This window comes from Meriones unguiculatus, chromosome 7, assembly GCF_030254825.1.
Source record: "Meriones unguiculatus strain TT.TT164.6M chromosome 7, Bangor_MerUng_6.1, whole genome shotgun sequence".
NCBI classification, from domain to species: Eukaryota; Metazoa; Chordata; class Mammalia; order Rodentia; family Muridae; genus Meriones; species Meriones unguiculatus.
Window position 1 is genome coordinate 119,597,975 of NC_083355.1, and position 18,365 is coordinate 119,616,339.

The 18,365-nt window shown below is 51.6% G+C and overlaps 1 protein-coding gene across 5 annotated transcripts in view; it reads left to right on the forward strand.

Moving 5' to 3' along the window:
• Ptprn2 (protein tyrosine phosphatase receptor type N2) overlaps positions 1-18,365 on the forward strand; it is a 695,760-nt gene that overhangs the window by 180,936 nt on the left and 496,459 nt on the right. For all 5 annotated transcript variants that reach the window (XM_060388289.1, XM_060388288.1, XM_060388285.1 and 2 more), the window contains one exon: positions 11,670-11,783. In XM_060388289.1, coding sequence (XP_060244272.1) covers positions 11,670-11,783 — 114 coding nt within the window. The remainder of the gene's footprint in view (positions 1-11,669; positions 11,784-18,365) is intronic.

Consider the following 18,365-nt stretch of genomic DNA (forward strand, 5'->3'; position numbering starts at 1 on the left):
CTTCTGGGCATGCAGGACTATGGACTTACACTGAGGTCAGAGAGGGTGAATCTGTGTGTTTGTTCATGTTTGTGTTTGTCCATGTGTGGGAAGTGTGTGTGCGTGTTTGCCAGGAGCTGTCATGGGATGTCTTCCACAGCTGCTTTTCACCATTGAGACAAAGACTCTCACTGAACTTGGGGCTCACCCATTCTAGACTGGCTGTTCAGTGAGCTCCAGGAATCCTCCTGTCTCTGCTTTCCTGGTTTACAGGTATAGGCGGTGACAGGTGGCTTTTTACCTGAGTGTGTGGTCAGGCCCTCATGCTCCTTTGGAATCAGTTTACTAGATGACCCATATCCCCAGGCCCTAGGTGAGTCTTGAGAACGGGATGATGGGTGCAGGCCACGGTCACTGGTTCATGGTGGACCTGGGGTAGAGCAGGAAGTAGAGGCCCGTCCCTCTGGGGTGTGGTGCCTGTCCCCTGGAGGGTCTTGTTCACTAGGTAGATGGTGAAGTGGAGCTTCCTCTGAGGGCACTGATGACCACACTTCCTGCCGTGGTGGGGTGCTCCCCCTTCTGTGCTTCTGGGATGGATAGCTGTAGTGGCACCATGTGCAAACACCACAGCCTGCTGTCCACAGGAGAACAGGGATGCTCAGCAGGCCCGGCTTGCAGATGGTTATAGCTCCGGGGGGAAGGGGACTCTGGCTGTGGAGGCTGATTTCACGAGCGTCTCACCAGGGTGCAGTACATGGTGAGCATCCAGGGTGCAGGGGAGACCCCTGCTTCCTTTGTGAAAGTCAGTCTGACTTTGCTGTAATAACCTCCAGAGCTCTGATGCCCAAAACAGGGTGGCCCTTTCACATCCAGCTTCCCTCAGTTTACTAAGAGGACTGGGGGTGAGGGTGGGGTGGGCAGGCCTCTTCTATTTCCAGGGTAAGTCTTGTGCTGGGATGGGGTGGGCCTCTGCATGGGTGCTGTGGGGTGAGGGTGGGGTGGGCAGGCCTCTTCTATTTCCAGGGTAAGTCTTGTGCTGGGATGGGGTGGGCCTCTGCATGGGTGCTGTGGGGTGAGGGTGGGGTGGGCAGGCCTCTTCTATTTCCAGGGTAAGTCAAGTCTTGTGCTGGGATGGGGTGGGCCTCTGCATGGGTGCTGTGGCACGTAAGTGACTCTACAGTGCCCATTCTCTGTGGTAACTCAGCGAGGGCCTCCTTGTTGAGGGTCTGCCATAGCATGAGGGATGGCGTAGGGGGCAGAAGTGGGTGAGCTAGATGGAAGGAGGGAAGGGCTCTGTGACAGAGTTTTTGAAGCCGTTTCTCCCCCTTCCTCCCTCTGGAAGGTGGCTGGGAGTATCCTAGGGCAGGCCATGGACAGCTGTTCTGGTAATGGCTACCTTCCAGGTAAGGGAGGGACTAGGAGTCTGTCCTGTTTGTCCACATGACTACTGTGTCCATTTTGTGCTGGTTCTACCCCCCTGTCGTGGCTTTCTCTTCTCACCTGAGCAGTGGATGGAACCCTCTGGGCTGAGAAGATCAGCAGCTGGTTACCTGGCAACATTGCTGCAGGGCTGCCAATTGGCTGCTGCAGATAAGCCCCTCTCCGCTGCTTATCTTCACGCCCCGGCTCTTCACCAAATGCTCCTGAGCTGCATAGAAAACTCATCTTGCTGAGTGGGAGCCCAGGCTTGGGTATCCCTGTCTAGGCCTGGCCCAGGGAGGAGGTGCAGGATGTCCAGGACAGCAGCTGCTCTGTGCTCAGGCAACCATGAAGGAGCCAGGTCTACAGAGCTGTGATGGCAGAGCCTTCGTGGGTCAGCAAGCCACATTAGCTGGGAACTTTCTGCAGGGCTTCCTTCTTCCTTCCTTCCTTCCTAAGTGTAGACTCACCGTTTCTTGCTCCCCCTCACAATCTCCCTCTCCCTGTGGCCACATCCCTCTATGAAGTTCCGGGTGGCCTGAAGCTCATGATCCCTTTGTCTCTACCTCTCCAGGGCAGGAATCATCACTATACCCAGCTCTGCCTCCTTTCAGATTAGCCATGAGGAATGTCTCTCCTCGGACTGCAGCTCTGAGAGCGGCTGACAGCCCGTGTTCAATTCTTCTTTCTGCTCTGCTGCTCTCTGTTCTCAAATCTTGGTTGTTAGTTTTGTTTGTTTGTACAAGACTGTAGAATTTCAGTATTGGAAAAACTGCTCAGATAATTTGGCTCTACCATGCCATTTCCAGAAGAAACAAATCTGAAGAGCCACACGGAGGCTGTATAACTGAATAACTGTTTATCTCTGGGCCGATATTTCTTGAAGTTGCCCAGCAAGGTCTAACAGTCGAGGAGGCTGGATTCATCTGGTTTCCATAGTGACCAGCACTCAGCCCTGTTAGACTATAGTTTCATGGTTATCACTATGCTGGTCCACAGTTTCCATGGTCACCATGATGCTATTGAGTTTGTCCACAGTTCTGATAACGACCACAATGAGGCTGGGTTCATTTTATTTTTGTTGTGACCACTATGCTATTGTGTTGGTTTATCATTTCCTTGGAAACTGTGGCAAGATTAAGTTGATTCACAGTTCTGATGGTGTGGCTGGATTGGCCCAGAGTTTCCATAGTGACCCCAATGAAGCTGGCCTGGTCCACAGTTTCCATGGTGACTGTGATGTGGTTGGGCTGACTCACAGCAGCTTTCGTCTGCTGACTCACTTTTTTCTTTATTTCCCCATAGAAAATTCCAAGAGAAAACGTGTTTGTTAGAAATTGCTCTTGATTTTTTTTTTTTAGTTCATTTAAACACTATTGAATATTGCAGTGAGATATCCTGCTCAAATATCCGGCCCCTCACATGAAACCTGAGTTCCTTGTAGACAGAAGCTGTGTCCCTTTTGTCTTTGTTGAGATTGCTGCCTAGGCCCCAGTGCACCCGTGGCTGGGGACGTGTGTGCAGAGTTGGGTTGGCTGTCCATCGCTCAGGGAGGTGTGACACGCCCATCGCTGCATGTCACACGGTTGTCATTATCGTTTCCTTCATTTCTGCAGTGTTGGACGTGGGTGGGCTGCAGGGCTTTGTGCACGCTGGGCCCATGCTCTGACGCGGGGCGATGCAGCAGCTCCTTGTTTGTTTTAGCTTCCGGAGAAGATTTTATCAGCAATGACGATCAGCTTGCACAGTCCATTTATTAGAGTGACCCTCTTTCATGTTTGGTGTCTTAAAGTCCCAGTTGTGAGGATGAACATTATCTATTAAAATGCCAAGATGTCATTTTCCTTGTGTGTGTGTGTGTGTGTGTGTGTGTGTGTGTGTGTATGTGTGAGATTGGCTTTCCATCGTAATGAGGAAAACTTGAGTTAGTGTTGGAGGCTCCTAGATGGTGTCATGATGCAATGAGTGGCAGCTTGGCTACATTCTGGGTGCCCGTGAAGGTCTGTGTGCTTACCTCTGCCTGTCTACCTCAGAGCCGCCCATGGCTTCCTCACAGTTCTCCTCACAGTGCCAGGCCGGCTCTGTGCTATCGTCCAGAGGGGTGGGAGCTGGGCTTGGAGCTTGGTCCTGTGGCTGTGAAGGACCTGGCAGTTTGAGGGACCTCTCGTGTGATTTCTAAGGAATCTGCTGCACTCCTCCAGCACCAGCCTGGCCGTTTGTCACTGCAGTAGCTGTGTGGCTCTTCTTGTGATCAGTGGTGTGGGAACCAGCAACTGTTTTCCCTGTTTCTCCTGATCTCCAGCTAACATGCATGTTGCTGAGACTCTGCACAGTCTGGAGCAGAGCACTGACCGGAAGGGCACAAGATACCTCTGAGAACGAGGAGTGGTCCCTGCTGGCAGCTTGGGCAGCCCAGATTACAGTCATGCATCAGCTATTTCTGTGAACAGTGTTCCAATGGACCTTAGAACCAGCTAAGCTCTCAGTCTCACTGTAGGAAACTGAAGAATGACTCCCAGTTGTGACGGAAGTGGCCAGAAGCCACATCCTGCTGGTCCCATGCCAGGGAGCATTGCTTCTCCACTCCTGAGAGTGTAGGTGGCCTGGGTGTCTGCAAACTGTAGAGTGCAGGGCACAGCAGCTCCGAGGCCCAGGTTCGGTGGAACATTAAGGGAAGTGGGTGAAACTCGAGCCCAGGTCCTGTGTCACCTCTTAACTCTGACTTTAAATTTGACTCCATAATTTTCTGTGACATTGAAGCAGTAAAGTGACAAAGGCCCTGTTAGATGGCAGAGAGACAGTGGGACAGTGACTGCTGGTGCCAGGGTACAGGCTGTGCCTCAGGAGCTTCTGGACCAGGGCAGGCCGCTTGCTTCTCAGGCCCTTGGTCTTATAGATGGAGTGAGGCTCCAAGCAAAATGTGCATTTCAGCTTCCAGCAGCTCTCATAAGAAGCTTCACTTCCTCACCTCGTCCATTGCTCCCAACCTCCTGGGCTGTCTTGCACATACCGGCTGCCACTCCTCCAGCCTGGGCAGTTTCTTCTCCAGGGTGTGGAATTGTTTGATTATCATCTGCCTGTGTCACTAGGTGCAAATCTGGGCACAGGCCTGCCTTCCGCTGCTGGCTCTTGTGAATGCACCATCGGCCTGGGGCAGGCTCCTTCACGGGAGCTGCTGTGGCTGTCGGGATATGCCGGAATCCATCATCTGTCGTAGGCATGTGGTGGAGGAACAAGCTTTCCCTGAATTTGAACTTCGCTGTTATCCTGGGGCATATGGGCACACAGTATGTGCCAATTGCTCTGGCATAAACTCCAGAGTGTCATCCCTGAAGGACGACAGAGCTGCCCGGGAACCATGTGGGGGTGAGCCCATTCGCTCTGAAATGCCTTTTAAATGATTATTCTTAAAAACTTCCACTTATCCTGACCACTAGAATATTGGTTGGCCGTGGGTCACGACTGCAAGCTGCTCACGGCTGTGAGCACTCAGAACACATCGCTTGATGCAGGATTTTCTCTCTCGTGGCTGTGGTGGTGCCTGGGCATGCCCGTTTGTGACACTGCTGTTCCTCAGCACCCTCTGGAGGCTCCTGTCTGCCTAGCACGGGGAAATGAACAGGGGCGTGGCTGTGGAACGGTGAAAGATTGGCTTGTCACTGGGGTGCACAATTCGTTTCTTTCCGTGGAGGAAAATGGACAAAGCCAATATTGGGAGTCAGGGTATGTGTCTTGCACTGGGCCCTACACTGATGCTTCTTCCTCCAAGCCTGGGCGGTTTGTTGTGTCTGGGCTGAGGTGGTGATTGTGGTGACGACTCCTGAGCTCTCTAGGGCTCGGAACAACAGTCCCACCCAGCTCCCTCACTGGGCTCCAGTTACTCTAGAGAAGGAGAGGCGTGATGTGTTAGCTGCCACCTGCCCTGTGCAGAGGGACTGCAGGGCAGCCTCTTGGCCTCTTGGGGCACCATGACTCTCACCAGGAGAGGGGGTCATGGAAGTTACAGCAGGTTGGGCTAGCTCAGAATTAAGTGAGTTGAGTGTCAGTACACTCACACGTATACACACAGGCACACACAGAGACACCTACACACCAACACATGCACACACAGATACACACAGATACACCTAGATACACACAGGCACACACAGACATACAGGCACACACACACACAGGCACACACACACAAAGGTATTCATTGGTTTCAGAAGAAGCTATGTCTCCATCCTGTGTAACTGTGGTAACCTGATCTTCCAAGTCAAATACTGCGAAACAAGCTTTGGGGAGAAAGAAGGCAGATATTGGCCGTGATGGTGTCTGACTGGCACAGCTCTCAGAAGAATGCAGTACCTGCGAAGCAGGAGTGATCTCGGGCCTCACTGCGCTCTGTTTTTCACAATGAGATTACAGGGCACACACACAGAACCTAGTCTTTTCACAAACACAGACAAACATGCGCACACTCCCCTGCCTCGGTGACTGAGGAGCAGCAGGAGTCCCTCTTGTCCTGGAGGTGGGTGTCCAAGCTTAGGACAGTGCGAGGTGGTGTGTGTGGAATTTTTGTGTCCTCACGTGCGGGATGGGGTATTGCTTGCACGTTTTGTATGCTACGCTCCCTCACAGAGGTCCACCCTCCTGACGAACCTCCTTCCACAGGCCCAGATGTTAACGGCCTCACTTCAGGGTGAGCCTTCAGCACAGCCGTTTGTGGCACACTCGACGTGCTGCGTGTTGTAGCAGTGCCGTGGGGATGCCTGGGGACGTAACAGACATACTTAGCAGGTGGCTGCGGAGGCAGGCCCTGAGCTCTGCTCTCCTCCCTCCCTTCAGGGTGCCTCACCTCCAGAAAGGAGCTGCTCATTCATGCTAACCCCACCCTCCCTGGTCCTGGCTCCTGGCTTGTCTGCTAGGCGGCTGCCACTTGCTCACCAGCAGCAGCGTGCCTATTGCCGGGTTTATCATGGCAGACCCGTCGTGGTCCTGGGAGATGAAAAGACTGGCACCCCAGAAAGGGTTAGGCAGCGGCTGCACAATTGCACAGCACCTCCACACACCCTCACCCACTGTGAACACAGACATGTCCTGGGCAGCACTGTTGTGTTCTGAACAGAGCTAGTCATGCCAGTGAGCCCGCAGGTGCTCTGCTGGACACTGTTCCTCTGCTTTCTGTGGCCAGCCCATGTGTGGCTCCGAGCTACAGTGAAATCATCTAAAGGTTGTTCCAGCTGCCAAGCCCTGCTTAGCTCCAGGTTTCATTTGGTTTTAAATGTTTATGTAGCAAAGTAGTGATAATGCTTACAAAATAAAAGTCTTGAGTTTGAGAGACGGTGGGGAGGCTTGGGAGGAGGTGGACACTGAAAAGGAGTGAAGCTGTGAATATGGCACCCCCTGACTGTTTCTGGGGTCTGGCCTCCAGGCTCCAGCAGCCCTCAGTTGCTTCTCTGAGGCCCACCCTTGACCTGCTGAAGTGTTTGCAGCAGAGCCAGGAGCTGACAATGCAGAGCTCTCTGAGAAGAGGAAGACACTGCGTCCTTACTGTAGAGATGGGAGTGGAAGATGCCCCAGAGAAAGCCGTGCCGGTCACCGGTCACCGGTCACCTAGTCCTGACAGTTTTCTCCAGCAGGAGGAGACTTGGAGTACCACACATACACTGCTCTTCAAAATCAGCTGGGCGTGTGGGTCATAGCCTGAGAGGAAGGAGCTGGGGGTCGCCTCCTGTGGATTATGACAGTCTGTGGGGCTGAAGCCCTGGCCACGCTGCTGGCCTTTACGGGGAGGGGCAATGGAGATGGCTTCAGCCTCCACAGACTCTAGAATGTACAGACAGAAAGTGACCTTGACAAATCATCGAGGCAGGGTCAGGAGGGAGACACTGAGGGTGAGCGTGGAGTGGTGCCCGGCAGGGAGGACACATGGATAGTGGTCACTCAGGGATTAACAAGGTGGGGGCAGGAAGCTCTGTGTGCCAGGAAGTGCTGTGCTGGTGTGAACAGCAGTGATTCCCACAGACTCAGGGTTGAGTGCTCCGTCAGCAGGGAGTGGCAGTGCTGGGAGCTGTGCCCTTGTTGGAGTAGGTGTGGTCTTGTTGGAGGAAGCATGTCACTGGGGGTGGGCTTTGAAGTTTTAAATGCTCAAGCCAGGCCCGGTGTCTCTCTCTTTCTTCCTGATGCCTGACAATCCAGATGCAGAACTCTTGGTTCCTTCTCCAGCACCATGTCCACCTGCATGCCATCATGCTTCCTGCCGTGAATAATGGAGTAAACCTCTCACCCTGTAAGCCATCCCAGTGTCATGGTGCCTCTCCACAGCAATACAGACTCCAATGCACACAGATCCTTACTGTGCTCACTAACCTGCAGTTTGTTCTAGTCCTTGCCACTGCTGCCACAGATGGGGCTCTGTGGAGGTCTTCGTCCCTGTAGGGGAGTCTCTCTTCTCCTCCCTGACCCAGCAAATGGGGGCTCGTCCTCGTCGCTGACCTGCAGCTGGGTCCCAGCCCCGCAGTGCCCTTATCTACGTCGTGTCCTCATCCTGCAGAAGGGTCCCCACCTCGTGGCTGGCTCTGCGGATGGTCACCCCGCAAAGGGGTGTCTGTCATGGGACAAAACTTTTCCTGGGGAGACAGGGAAATCATGACAGGCCAAAATGTGGATCCAGCGTGGTGAAGCGTGAGTTTTGTCGGGGTTGCTTACAGGAATGTGGCGAGGGCTTACAGGAGCAGGAGTAACTTATGGACAGCAGCCTCACCAGAACCCACTCTACACAGGAAGGGACAGAAGCTGGGCCCCGGGAGTGCACAGCAGGCCTCCGAGGGTGTCCTTTCCAGGGGTCCCCGGGCCAACCCTCTTCCAGGCAGCTCAGCTGGTTTCTGCTTCTCTCAGGGAGCCAGTCTCAGAGTCTTCCACGCAGCTCAGCTCTGTTCCCCACAGAGGGGCCGCTTTCAGTGAGTCTGATCAGTTTGTGGGGTGTCCTGGACAGCGTGGGTCAGGACTGCAGCACCTCTGATGTCTATCTGGGTTGAAAATCTGGCTGTAGGGATGCAACCACGAGGGGTCACTGTTGCTGCTTCTTCCTCACTGGCCACTTGAGTGACCACATTCGGCTGAAGACAGTGAAGAATAGTTTAGCTTTTAAAATGCAGCCGCTGGACTCACTGTGGGGGCTGGATTAGCAGGGACCAGGTTTCCCAGGACAGTGTGTTCTGCTGCAGTGTCTCGGTGCTTTTGTAGTTAGCTGGGCATCTGGCTTCCAGTTGCACTCTGGGGTAATATGTAGATACAGCCAGTGGCTCCCCTGCAAGCATGTATGGTGTCTTCCGGGGTACAGTGCTTTCCAAACCTAAATGCACACTATAGGTCATTGCTCTGGACCCTGGAAGCAAACAAGTGGGGTCCCTGCCCCAGCCCTGGTGAATGTCACTTGTGCATGGCAAGAATTCTGCTTATGTTTTTTGCACAGTTCTTGCCTTCTGCATAATGGTCTCAACACAACCTCTAGTAAAAGCTTTGCGAGGACTGTAACTGTGACTCCTGTCCTTACTCCTCTCCCCTGTGAATCACGAATGCATTTCTATGCCATTATAGAAACTGAGATCAAATGATTCTTTGTGCATTGTGTTTGCCCACATCACCTCACAGATGGTTGGACAGGGCGATGTGCTTGCTGTGAGGATGCAGCTAAGTTTTTTTTTCCCCCATCAGAGGAAATCAGAGGAATCAGAGGAAGATGTGGGATTGAGTCCCAAGTCTGCAGGTCTTCCTGAAGAGCTAATGGAGAAAAGTATTGAGTCATGTGAAAATAGGCAAAGGTGTTAGCAAGAAGCAAAACTGAGGTGAAATTACTACAGAAGTACAGAATGAATTTAGCATTTAGTTCTTGGAACTCTTGGCTATCACAACACACCACAGTGGAGACAGAGCTGTCTCATCTTGTGAGTTTCCATCAGCCCAGGGACAGGGCTGGCCAGTCATCATTCATACAGGGAGATACCCCATCCCTGATGGGTTCTCCACGGGTCTCCATACTGGACAACGAGTGACCATATTCTCATCAGATGCACAGTGAGGCTGTGTGTGTCTCTCAGAACGTCCTTCACTCAGGCTGAGGCCTTCTGGGTGGATCTAGGCGAACCCAGGCCAGTTTGTTTGCCTGTACTTCCTGGAAGTTTGACTTGATGTTTTGAGCTGTTCTTTGGAAGGGCATGCGATCACCAGAAGTAGAAAATTAGCATCAGTAGAAACCCTTCCTGTCTCCATGTGTGCTGCTCTGTGAGGGGACTGGGAATGGAAGTGGCTGGGGAAACAAGCCAGCTCCCTGAGCATAAGCAGGTTGGGAAATGGGGTTAGCCATAGAAAGAAGACGAGACACATGCCTGTCTGGTCCTGTCACCTGTCTGGTTCCCCAGAAAGTCTTTATCCAGCAGGACATCTGCCACAAGGCAAGGACTTCTAAACCATGTGGTTCCAAAGTACCAGAATTCCAGCTGAAGGACTGAGGCGTTTTCACGTGCAGCCACCTCACTCTCGAAAGGGGAAAACAGCAGACAGGCAATATCTCTGTAAGCCACCTGAATAGGGGGTATCACATCAGGTGCCATGGAGGTCGGAGAGAAGCCAGAGCAATGGCCTCCTTGAGACTCAGCAGGCCACTAGGAAAAGTGACATCTGTGTGTGCACACATATGTTTGATTTAGGGCTGTGCATATGTGAACATGCAGATTTGTGAATGCTTGTGTACGGGTGAATGTGTATGAGTTGAGTCTGAGCTTGAATTCACCACGCCTGTGTGTGAATGCTGCACACAGAACTGAATGAAGCTGCATGTGTGGGTATACATGTATACATGTTGAGACAGAGGCCATGTACAGTGCCACAGACCAGGAGAGAATGGCACTGTGAGAGGGTTGGGCATTTAAGGGACAGAAATGTTAGGAGTTGAAGTAACTTTTGCCTTTGGGGGCTCTACGGGACCTTGGCCACAAGAAGCAAACATATGAAGTAAAGCTTTATCCTCTTCAAAACGCCAGGAAAAGCCCGTGTTTGTTCCTTTAAAGAAGGAGAAGCTGGCTTCTCACCTCTAGATCACTGTTAGTAAAGGCAAACATCTTACTTCTAGCTACACTGCTGTGAGTGAGCCGGTGGTGGCTGCCTCCCCTCCCCCTCTCCCGTCTCCAGCACTGTCCACTCTGACATGTGGACAGCAGGAGTCTGCTTTCCATACCTCTTGGTAGGCGTGAGCCCCACCAGGGTCTGGAGAACCTGGGGCCATCCCAAGGTGCGCTCAGAGCACAACCCTGATGGCTCAGTGATTGTTGTCACTGTCCACAGAAGCGCAGGCCCACTGTGTTGGGGCTACGGGGACTGTGGAGGGGTGCTGTAGAGGGGCATCACTGCAGAGCAACCATTGGGGACAGTGTGGCCGTGCGGGGACAGTGTGCAGCAGTGTGGCAGTGACAGTGTGCAGATGGCCACCCCATGAGGCAAGCACTAGTCTCTGAAGTAGTCTTCTTTGTGAGCCAGAAAAGGTGATTACAACGTGACACCCACCCACCCCAAAAGTGTATCTCAAACTGGACTCTTTGCTCTAAAAAGACTACCTGAGGTCCAAATCAACCGGAAGGCGTGGCTTGAGGGTGACAGAGCTGTCATCTCAGCAGGAAGGGAGAGAAGCATCACAGCAGTGCTCACTGACTCCCAGGCCCGCCCGACCACGTCCTTACAGGCCGCACCCCTCACTGACCATGCCTTTCCCCAAAGGGCAGAGCTTTCCATCCATCCTGTGACGTCTGCACTCGAAGGTCACAGTTCCAGGGTGGTCAGCGCTTCTGTGCACAACTAACCCTAAATGCGATTCCCACTCTGTAGTCGGTAGTCAGAAGCAGGTTTCACATGGACAGTGGGAATTACAGAGGCAGAGACTAGAGCAGGAGAGGGTTTGCCTGGCACACATGAGGCACAGGTTCCCGCACAGGTCTTAAACATGTAAATTACGAAATGAAGGGATGTCGGTGAAAGCAGGAAAAGTTCCGCTGTGCGGCTGTAGTGCCAGGGCCACAGAAGCTCCCTTCCCACTTGCACGTTCTGCCGTGCCCCTGACTGGTGCTTCCGAGTTCTAGTGCTCTCTGTCTGAAGTGTGCTCCATCTCATGTCATTAGGAAATGACACGTGTGAATGAGGTGTGTCTCATGTCATCAGCAAACAGCACCGCGCACGGGGCCTTCTGCTGGCTGCAGATGCAATGCCAAGCTCGCTCTGCCTTCCTGTTTCCACAGATGGCGTGTTCGGGAGATGCCAGAAGGGTCCGGCGATGGACGCACGCCGCTATGACGTGTCACCCGGAGCCCTGCTGCACCTCAGGCTCACCTTACAGAAGCTGTCGCGCGCAGGTAGGCTGAGTGTCACTTCCTGCCCCGTGCTGCACACGGGTGCTCGGAGCTGGGCTTCTGGTGTCCATGTGAGGCCTGCCCGCCCCCACCAGGGAGGGCTCTGCGTGGAGTGTGTACACTCGAGTTAGGAGCTCTGGCTTGCTGTGTGCACAGCAACTACAGAACCCACAGGGGCAACATAAGGGGCGCCACACTGCTTTGGTGAGGCTGGCCTATGACAGCCGTCAGGCCAGTCCCTGTGTCAGCCCGAGGGTGCCACTTGGTTCCTGTGCTCCTACCGTGTTGTTAACAGGCATTCCTGTCACCAGTTTCCGGGCTCCTGAGAAGGTAGCTTTTAAATTTTCAACAATTAACACTTTTATAGCTATTACATGCACATCTTGAAGGGACCGGTATCAGGACAAGATACCCAAATTCTTGTGACAAAGGAGATTATTTGTCTTTGCTGATAATGGAGGGGTCAGCGTGTGTGGCCCCTGACAGGATGGTGTCATTCCTATGAGAAGTAGCTAGAGAACCATCTCTCATGTGGGAGGACAGGGAGGAGGCGTTTTAGACTTTTTAGACAGGAGTGTAGCGGATCTGGGGATGCTGAGGCAAAGGGGTCAATATGGAGGACTTCTGGGAGGTCAGCTAAGAGAAGTTCAGAGGAAGAGAACCACAGACGGCGGAAGGGATTGGAGTCCTTTCTAAGTTAGGGGCTGAGAAAGATATTGGTGGGAAGATTTGTGAGAGGGATCCCAGTGTTTGAATTTGTTAGTTAGAGGTGAGCAGAGGGGCTGTGGCCAGAGTGCATAGAAGGTGTTATATAGAGTTCTGGAGAGGTGAGGCACAGGGTCAAAGGTCAGTCATGTTTATGCATTTTGGACGTGTAAGGATGGAAAGGTTTGGATAGACCTGGGCGGCAGAGGGGCAGAAAGGACGTTTGACAGTTAAGGAGTTGTTTGTGAGTGGGAAGCAGGTTCAGAAGTGGATGGTAAAGCGAGTGTATCCAGGGGCATACACTCGCTTTATGCCCCTGGACCAGCGTCCTCACTCCAGGATCTATGAGCAGAGGACGCTGGCCATCTGAGGTCTCAGGGGCCAGGTCTGGACACTGGAGCAGTGTAAGGCTGGAGGAACTGAGAGGGACTTTCAGGCTTGTCTCGAATAATCTTCTGGACCCTTTGAATGTTAATTGGTTTGAGAGCCACTCCTCTCAGGCCAGAGAGGAGACACTTTTAAGCTATCACAGGGTGGAAAAATGGTCCCTGGCCTGGAAAACAGAATTGCAGTTGTGGCCCCAATGAGGGTCTGTGTGGGGACTGTGGTGGCCCCAGTGGCATACTTGCCATCTCTGGTGTGTTTGGTCTCTGTGGTCACAGGCCTTCTCCCAGACATGTTTGTTTTCCCAGGGAGTAGGTCATTAGAGAGGATCATGTAGAGGCCGTGGAAGGTAAGGCCATAGGGCTAAGTGAGGCATCTGAACTGCTGGATGAAGATGGTGGGGTCTGAGGTAAGAGAATCACATGGTTTTCAACCTGGGCAAGTTCACTGAGGGAGGAAGGGACATAGCACAAGTATGCCTTTCCACTTTGCCACTGCTCCTCTGAGGGGCAGGACTGAGTGAGGGGCTGAGAGCAGTTTGTCCCTAGAAGGAGTGTGAGGAGGTATGAAACAGGAAGGGGACTTGTTGGGGTGGACTGGGTTGAGTGGAGGAGTGGGGCAGGCGGAAGGGACCTGAGGACATAGAAGCCAATCTTCCTGGCCTTGTAGATATGTGGATAGAGTTGGGAGGGTGGCAGAGGAGGGAGACTGTTGGGAAGGCAACTGACAAGGGTGAGTTTCATCCACTGGGTTGAAGGAGGGAGTTTCAGTTCCAGGAGCAAAAGAGTCAGAAGAGGGGCTGAGGACTTAAGAGCAAGAAGGACATGGGGTGGTGAGCAGGAGGCACAGGGAAAGCCTGGAGTAGAGACAGGATGCAGCAGAGACACAAAGGATCTCTTCCCATTTTCCTGTGTGCTCACAAAAGTTGTAAAGCTCCTGACTAATGTCAGGACCCAGAGAGCCATTGGATGGCCATTTAGATTGATGATGAAGACCAAGCCTGGGAGCTACAGTGGACAAGCTTAGGAGATTTGATGGCTGAGAGTTTATCCACTTGTGATTCTGGAGGAGACACCCTGAAAGCAAGTCAGTCAGGATGGAGGGGCCAGAAGCTATCACCTTTGTTGGTTGCTGGGTCAAGGTTGGGAGAGCAGGTATCACCATGTACCTAGAAAGATAAATCACAAGGTCTCTGGGACAGAAGAATCGCCACCCAGTGTCCGTCACCAAGAGAGAGACTCCAGTGGGTCTGAGGAAGAATTTGGGGCCTGTTGACAGGTATTTAGGAGCGGGAGGAGTCTGGATTCTGGTGGTATAACCACGAAGAGGGAAAGGCAAAGCTCCTACCAAGCCAGACTGGACAAAATGTGCCTAGCCAGGAGGCAGTCCACTGGAGTCCCTGTGATCAGTGAAGGTTGCTCAGGATGCCATATCTCCAGTCCAACAGGGCAGATTGGTGGCGCCAGACACTCAATGGCTGTCACCCGATAACCTGGGGACGGTTTAGGATAACAGGGGTGGGGGACTTACCACTCAGCTGCTGTGAGATGAGGAATCTGGTACCAGAAGGACCAGAACATGTGACAGAATTTGGAGTGGTTACTGGTCAATCTGGGTATCAGCATCACGAAGGATCCTCACAGAGACCCAAATTAGGCAGAAGCCACACCCAAATACCTGTTTTCACAGAGTGATCCTTTTAAAAGCAAGGACTAAAGGTTAAAGTGGCTTCTGAAACATGTGAAAAGAGTTGGGGGTCATTACTGGCCACTCCCAGGCACAGCATCCACCAGTGTTGGCAAACACACTCCAACACCAAGTTCTCAGCACAAAGAAGTCACCAAGGGACAGAGGGCAGGGAATAAGAGACAAAGACAGAACTAGGCATTGCCGGTGTACACCTCTAATCCCACACTCAGGGAAGCAGAGGCAGGAGAATCTCTGTGAGTTCAAGGCCAGCCTGGTTTACAGAGTGAGTTATAGGACAGCCAAGGCTATACAGAGAAACCCTGTCTCAAAAAATAAAATAAAAAAAAAATAAAAAAATGAGAGAGAGAGAGAGACAGACAGACAGAGAGAGGCAGACAGACAAAGATAGGAGATAGAGGATGAGGGAGAAGGGAAAAAGGAATAAGGATGAAGGAAAGAAATATTTGTCCCAGGGAACAAGGATTCCCTCTAGATATAGAGGAGACCAATGTGACCCTTAGGCAAATGGCAGTTTATAAAGGTACAAGGGAAAACCCCATGTTAGGATGTGGTGTTTAATTTTGATTGGGCATGTTAATTAAGGCAGCCAAAAGGGTGCTTTCGATTGCTGGACTTTAATTCTTTGATAGCTGAACCTTGGTAGTCAACCTCAGAAGGAGGAAGTGGCCAAATAAGGGAATAGACTTTGGTGGCCAGCTTTTGGGATGTGCCCTAATGGTTTTTAGCAAGAAAGAGGGGATGGGAGATAAGAGCAAGGCCTGCCAGAGCCATGCTCATCATACTTTGGGCTAGCCAGAGTCCGTTCACATCTCATGGGTAATTTTATTGTATATGTGTCTAATTTCTAAATCTAGGGGCACCACATCATGAAGGCCAAAGTTTGACAGCTTGCTGCTAAGATGGTCATGTCTCACCTAGCCCCAGATGAGAGGGTGCTGTGTCACAGGGTGGACCACAGGGTAAAGCTCCTGGGGAGAAGAGCCATGTGTCCTAATGACACAACTTACCCGGCACCCCAGGGAACAAGGTGGGAGGTCCCTGGATGCTGGGACAAACACATGTTCTCCTGCAGGCCACACAATCCTCGGGAGGCTACAGTGCTCTCAATGTGGTCACAGCACTCTTCAGGGGCTGCAGTGCATCCTGGGAGTCACAGTTTTCCCTGGTAGGGCTACAGCATTCTTGTAATGGTCATGACGTTTGCTGGGTGCTTCCTGGGGGCCAGATGTGTTGTTCTGTGAAGAGTCTGCGGTTAGTAAGACTTGGAGGCACTCTCCTTTCAGAAACTGATGGTGTATTGTCTTGTTAGAGGTACTGGAATGCTCTGTGGACTAGTTTAGGTTAACTCACGGACTACAGGTCAATAGTGGAAATTAATGTTTCTTGTGGAAATTAATTCTTGTTTCTTTTTGTTTCTTATCTACGTTCCTTTCTCCACTGTCCACCATACTCTCTTAGTCCTCAGTGGTGTCCTCTTGCCCATGGTTCTCTGTGTGGGATGATACCTATCTCCACCGTCACTCTATAGCACCTAAGCTGCTCACCACCATCCATCTGATACTTCCTGGTCAACTGACCAACTAGTGTGTCAGTGTCCCAAAATGGTATCCCAAGGGGAAGAAGAGTGACCAGAGCCTGAGATCAGATGATGAAGATGCTCACCAGTGAGGTGTCTTTGATGCAAGCCCACAGAGCCGTACCGATGTCCATGTAGATCTAGAGAACAGTTGCCCAAGTCAGCTTCTGCAGTGAACGGCAAGGGATGCAGAAAACCCACACATATAGCAGCTATGCCAGCTTCGCCATCTAGCTGAGCTTTCCCCTCTCCAGGGTCATCTGTCTCCTGCCATGCAGCTGTGCTGAACAGGGCTGTGGTGGGCCGCCACCCCTGACTCTTCCAAGTTTTCATAGCGGTGATGGAAGGTGGTTTTGCCCTTATTTTTGGAAGGAGGAGGTAGGTCTCGTGGCTTCTATTGTCATTTCCTGCCAAGAAAACACTTAGAATAACAGGATTGTGCCCGTCTAGTCAGCCTCTAGAAGAGTGAACACAAGGGTTTATTGTGGTTTGTGGTTCCCTCATGGCAGGGAATGCATAGCAACAGGCAGGGCAAGCATGGAAGCAGTGACTGACTGCTCGTATTCTCATCTGCATGCAATAAGCAGAGCAGGGGTAGCGGTGCAGGAGGTGGCCCTACAAAACTTCAAAGTCCCGCCCAGTGATGTGCTTTTTTCAGCAAGGCTCCACCTTTTAAAGGTTCTTTATCCTCCCAAACAGCACCAACAACTGGGGACCACGTATTCAAATATGGAGCCTACGGTGGAGATTTCTCATTCAAACCACCACGTCCCTTCCCTATTGCTACCATCTGGGTTAGTGTGTGCAGGGGTGGCATATGCCCCTTCCTTATTGCTACCATTTGGGTTGGAGGCTGCAGAGGTAACATATCCCTCTTGCCCCTGTTCTCTCACTATCATCTGGGTCTGCATACAGTTCAAAATTGATTGGTTATTACCTAAAGTCCACAGTTCATGTGATGGTTCCTTCAGTTGTGAACATTTTGTGGATTTCAAGGCACACATTGCCATGCATCCTCCGTTATAGTGTCATACTCAGGGTCTGCTGCTCCGTCTTCTGGGTCTTCTGGCCATTTTTCAATGTTGTCAAATGATGTCATGCACTGTTAATGAGACAAGCTGCCCCTAGCTGAAGTCGACTCTCAACAAGACCAAAGCTTTTGATCTTGATCTATAGAAGAAGGGTGAAGCAGGTCACTGGGCCCTCACCTGAGATCAAGCCGCTCTTTCCTTTTGTGCCTCTCTTGCAGCTATACACAATCCTGCTGCTTCTTCAAGTAGGCTTTGGGTGTGCCATATAGTGTTAACTAAAGGAAATTTACATATGTAGCTTTGGGAGGCTGCCATCAATCCCATGGTAGGACTTCAGCCATGCTCTTGTAAGAAAGCCAGTAAACTCATTGTCTTACCAAGCTGGACTCATTGATCTGGTTTATGGTTGATGTTTTTCTGAGATGGTAGACCTTTGTTCAAGTTTCCATAAGGAAAGTTAATGCAACAGGTGTCACCCAAACAGGAAAGTGACAGAACCAAAGAGGAGATTGGGAAGAGCAGCTCTATTGTACTTGTTGTGAGGGGACATGTAACTGGAGCTCAGCTGTCTGAAAGTCACAGAACCAATGCTGACGGGGCTATCCTTTTCTATGTGCTATGCAGTGTGTGCCTATTTGATGAATGTCACTCACCAAGGGAGTACGGGAACATTCCATGAACTGCTGATGGACTGGGGGGCATACTTCAGTGTCTGAAACTAGTACATATGGAATGGGATTGTACGGAGCAGTGCAGAAGTTGCATTGTCATTGGGGGGTTGTTCTGATGCTTTATTTTGATGCTAATGACTGGCCCTCAAGATCTGGTTACACCTAGCCTTGTTTTGTAAATCTGCCTAAGACATTTTTCCTGATTGGTTGATTAAAAGGCCAACACCTAGGCAGGGCAGAATGGGGTAGGCATGGCTAAGGTTTCTGGGCTTTGGGTTCAAGAGAATCATTGGAAATGGATGGGAAGAAGGGAGGATGCCATGATGGGTTATCATGGAGAAGAAACCATATAGGCCAGGAGGAAGGACTCCAATAAAGGCATGAATAGGCCCAGATGAATAATATAAGCAAGTATCTTGGGATTCTGGATGGAAGATAGCCCACCTAGAAATGATTAAGGTGGATGGCATTGGCTGAGGGCTGGGAGATGGATGGTGAAGTTATTGAG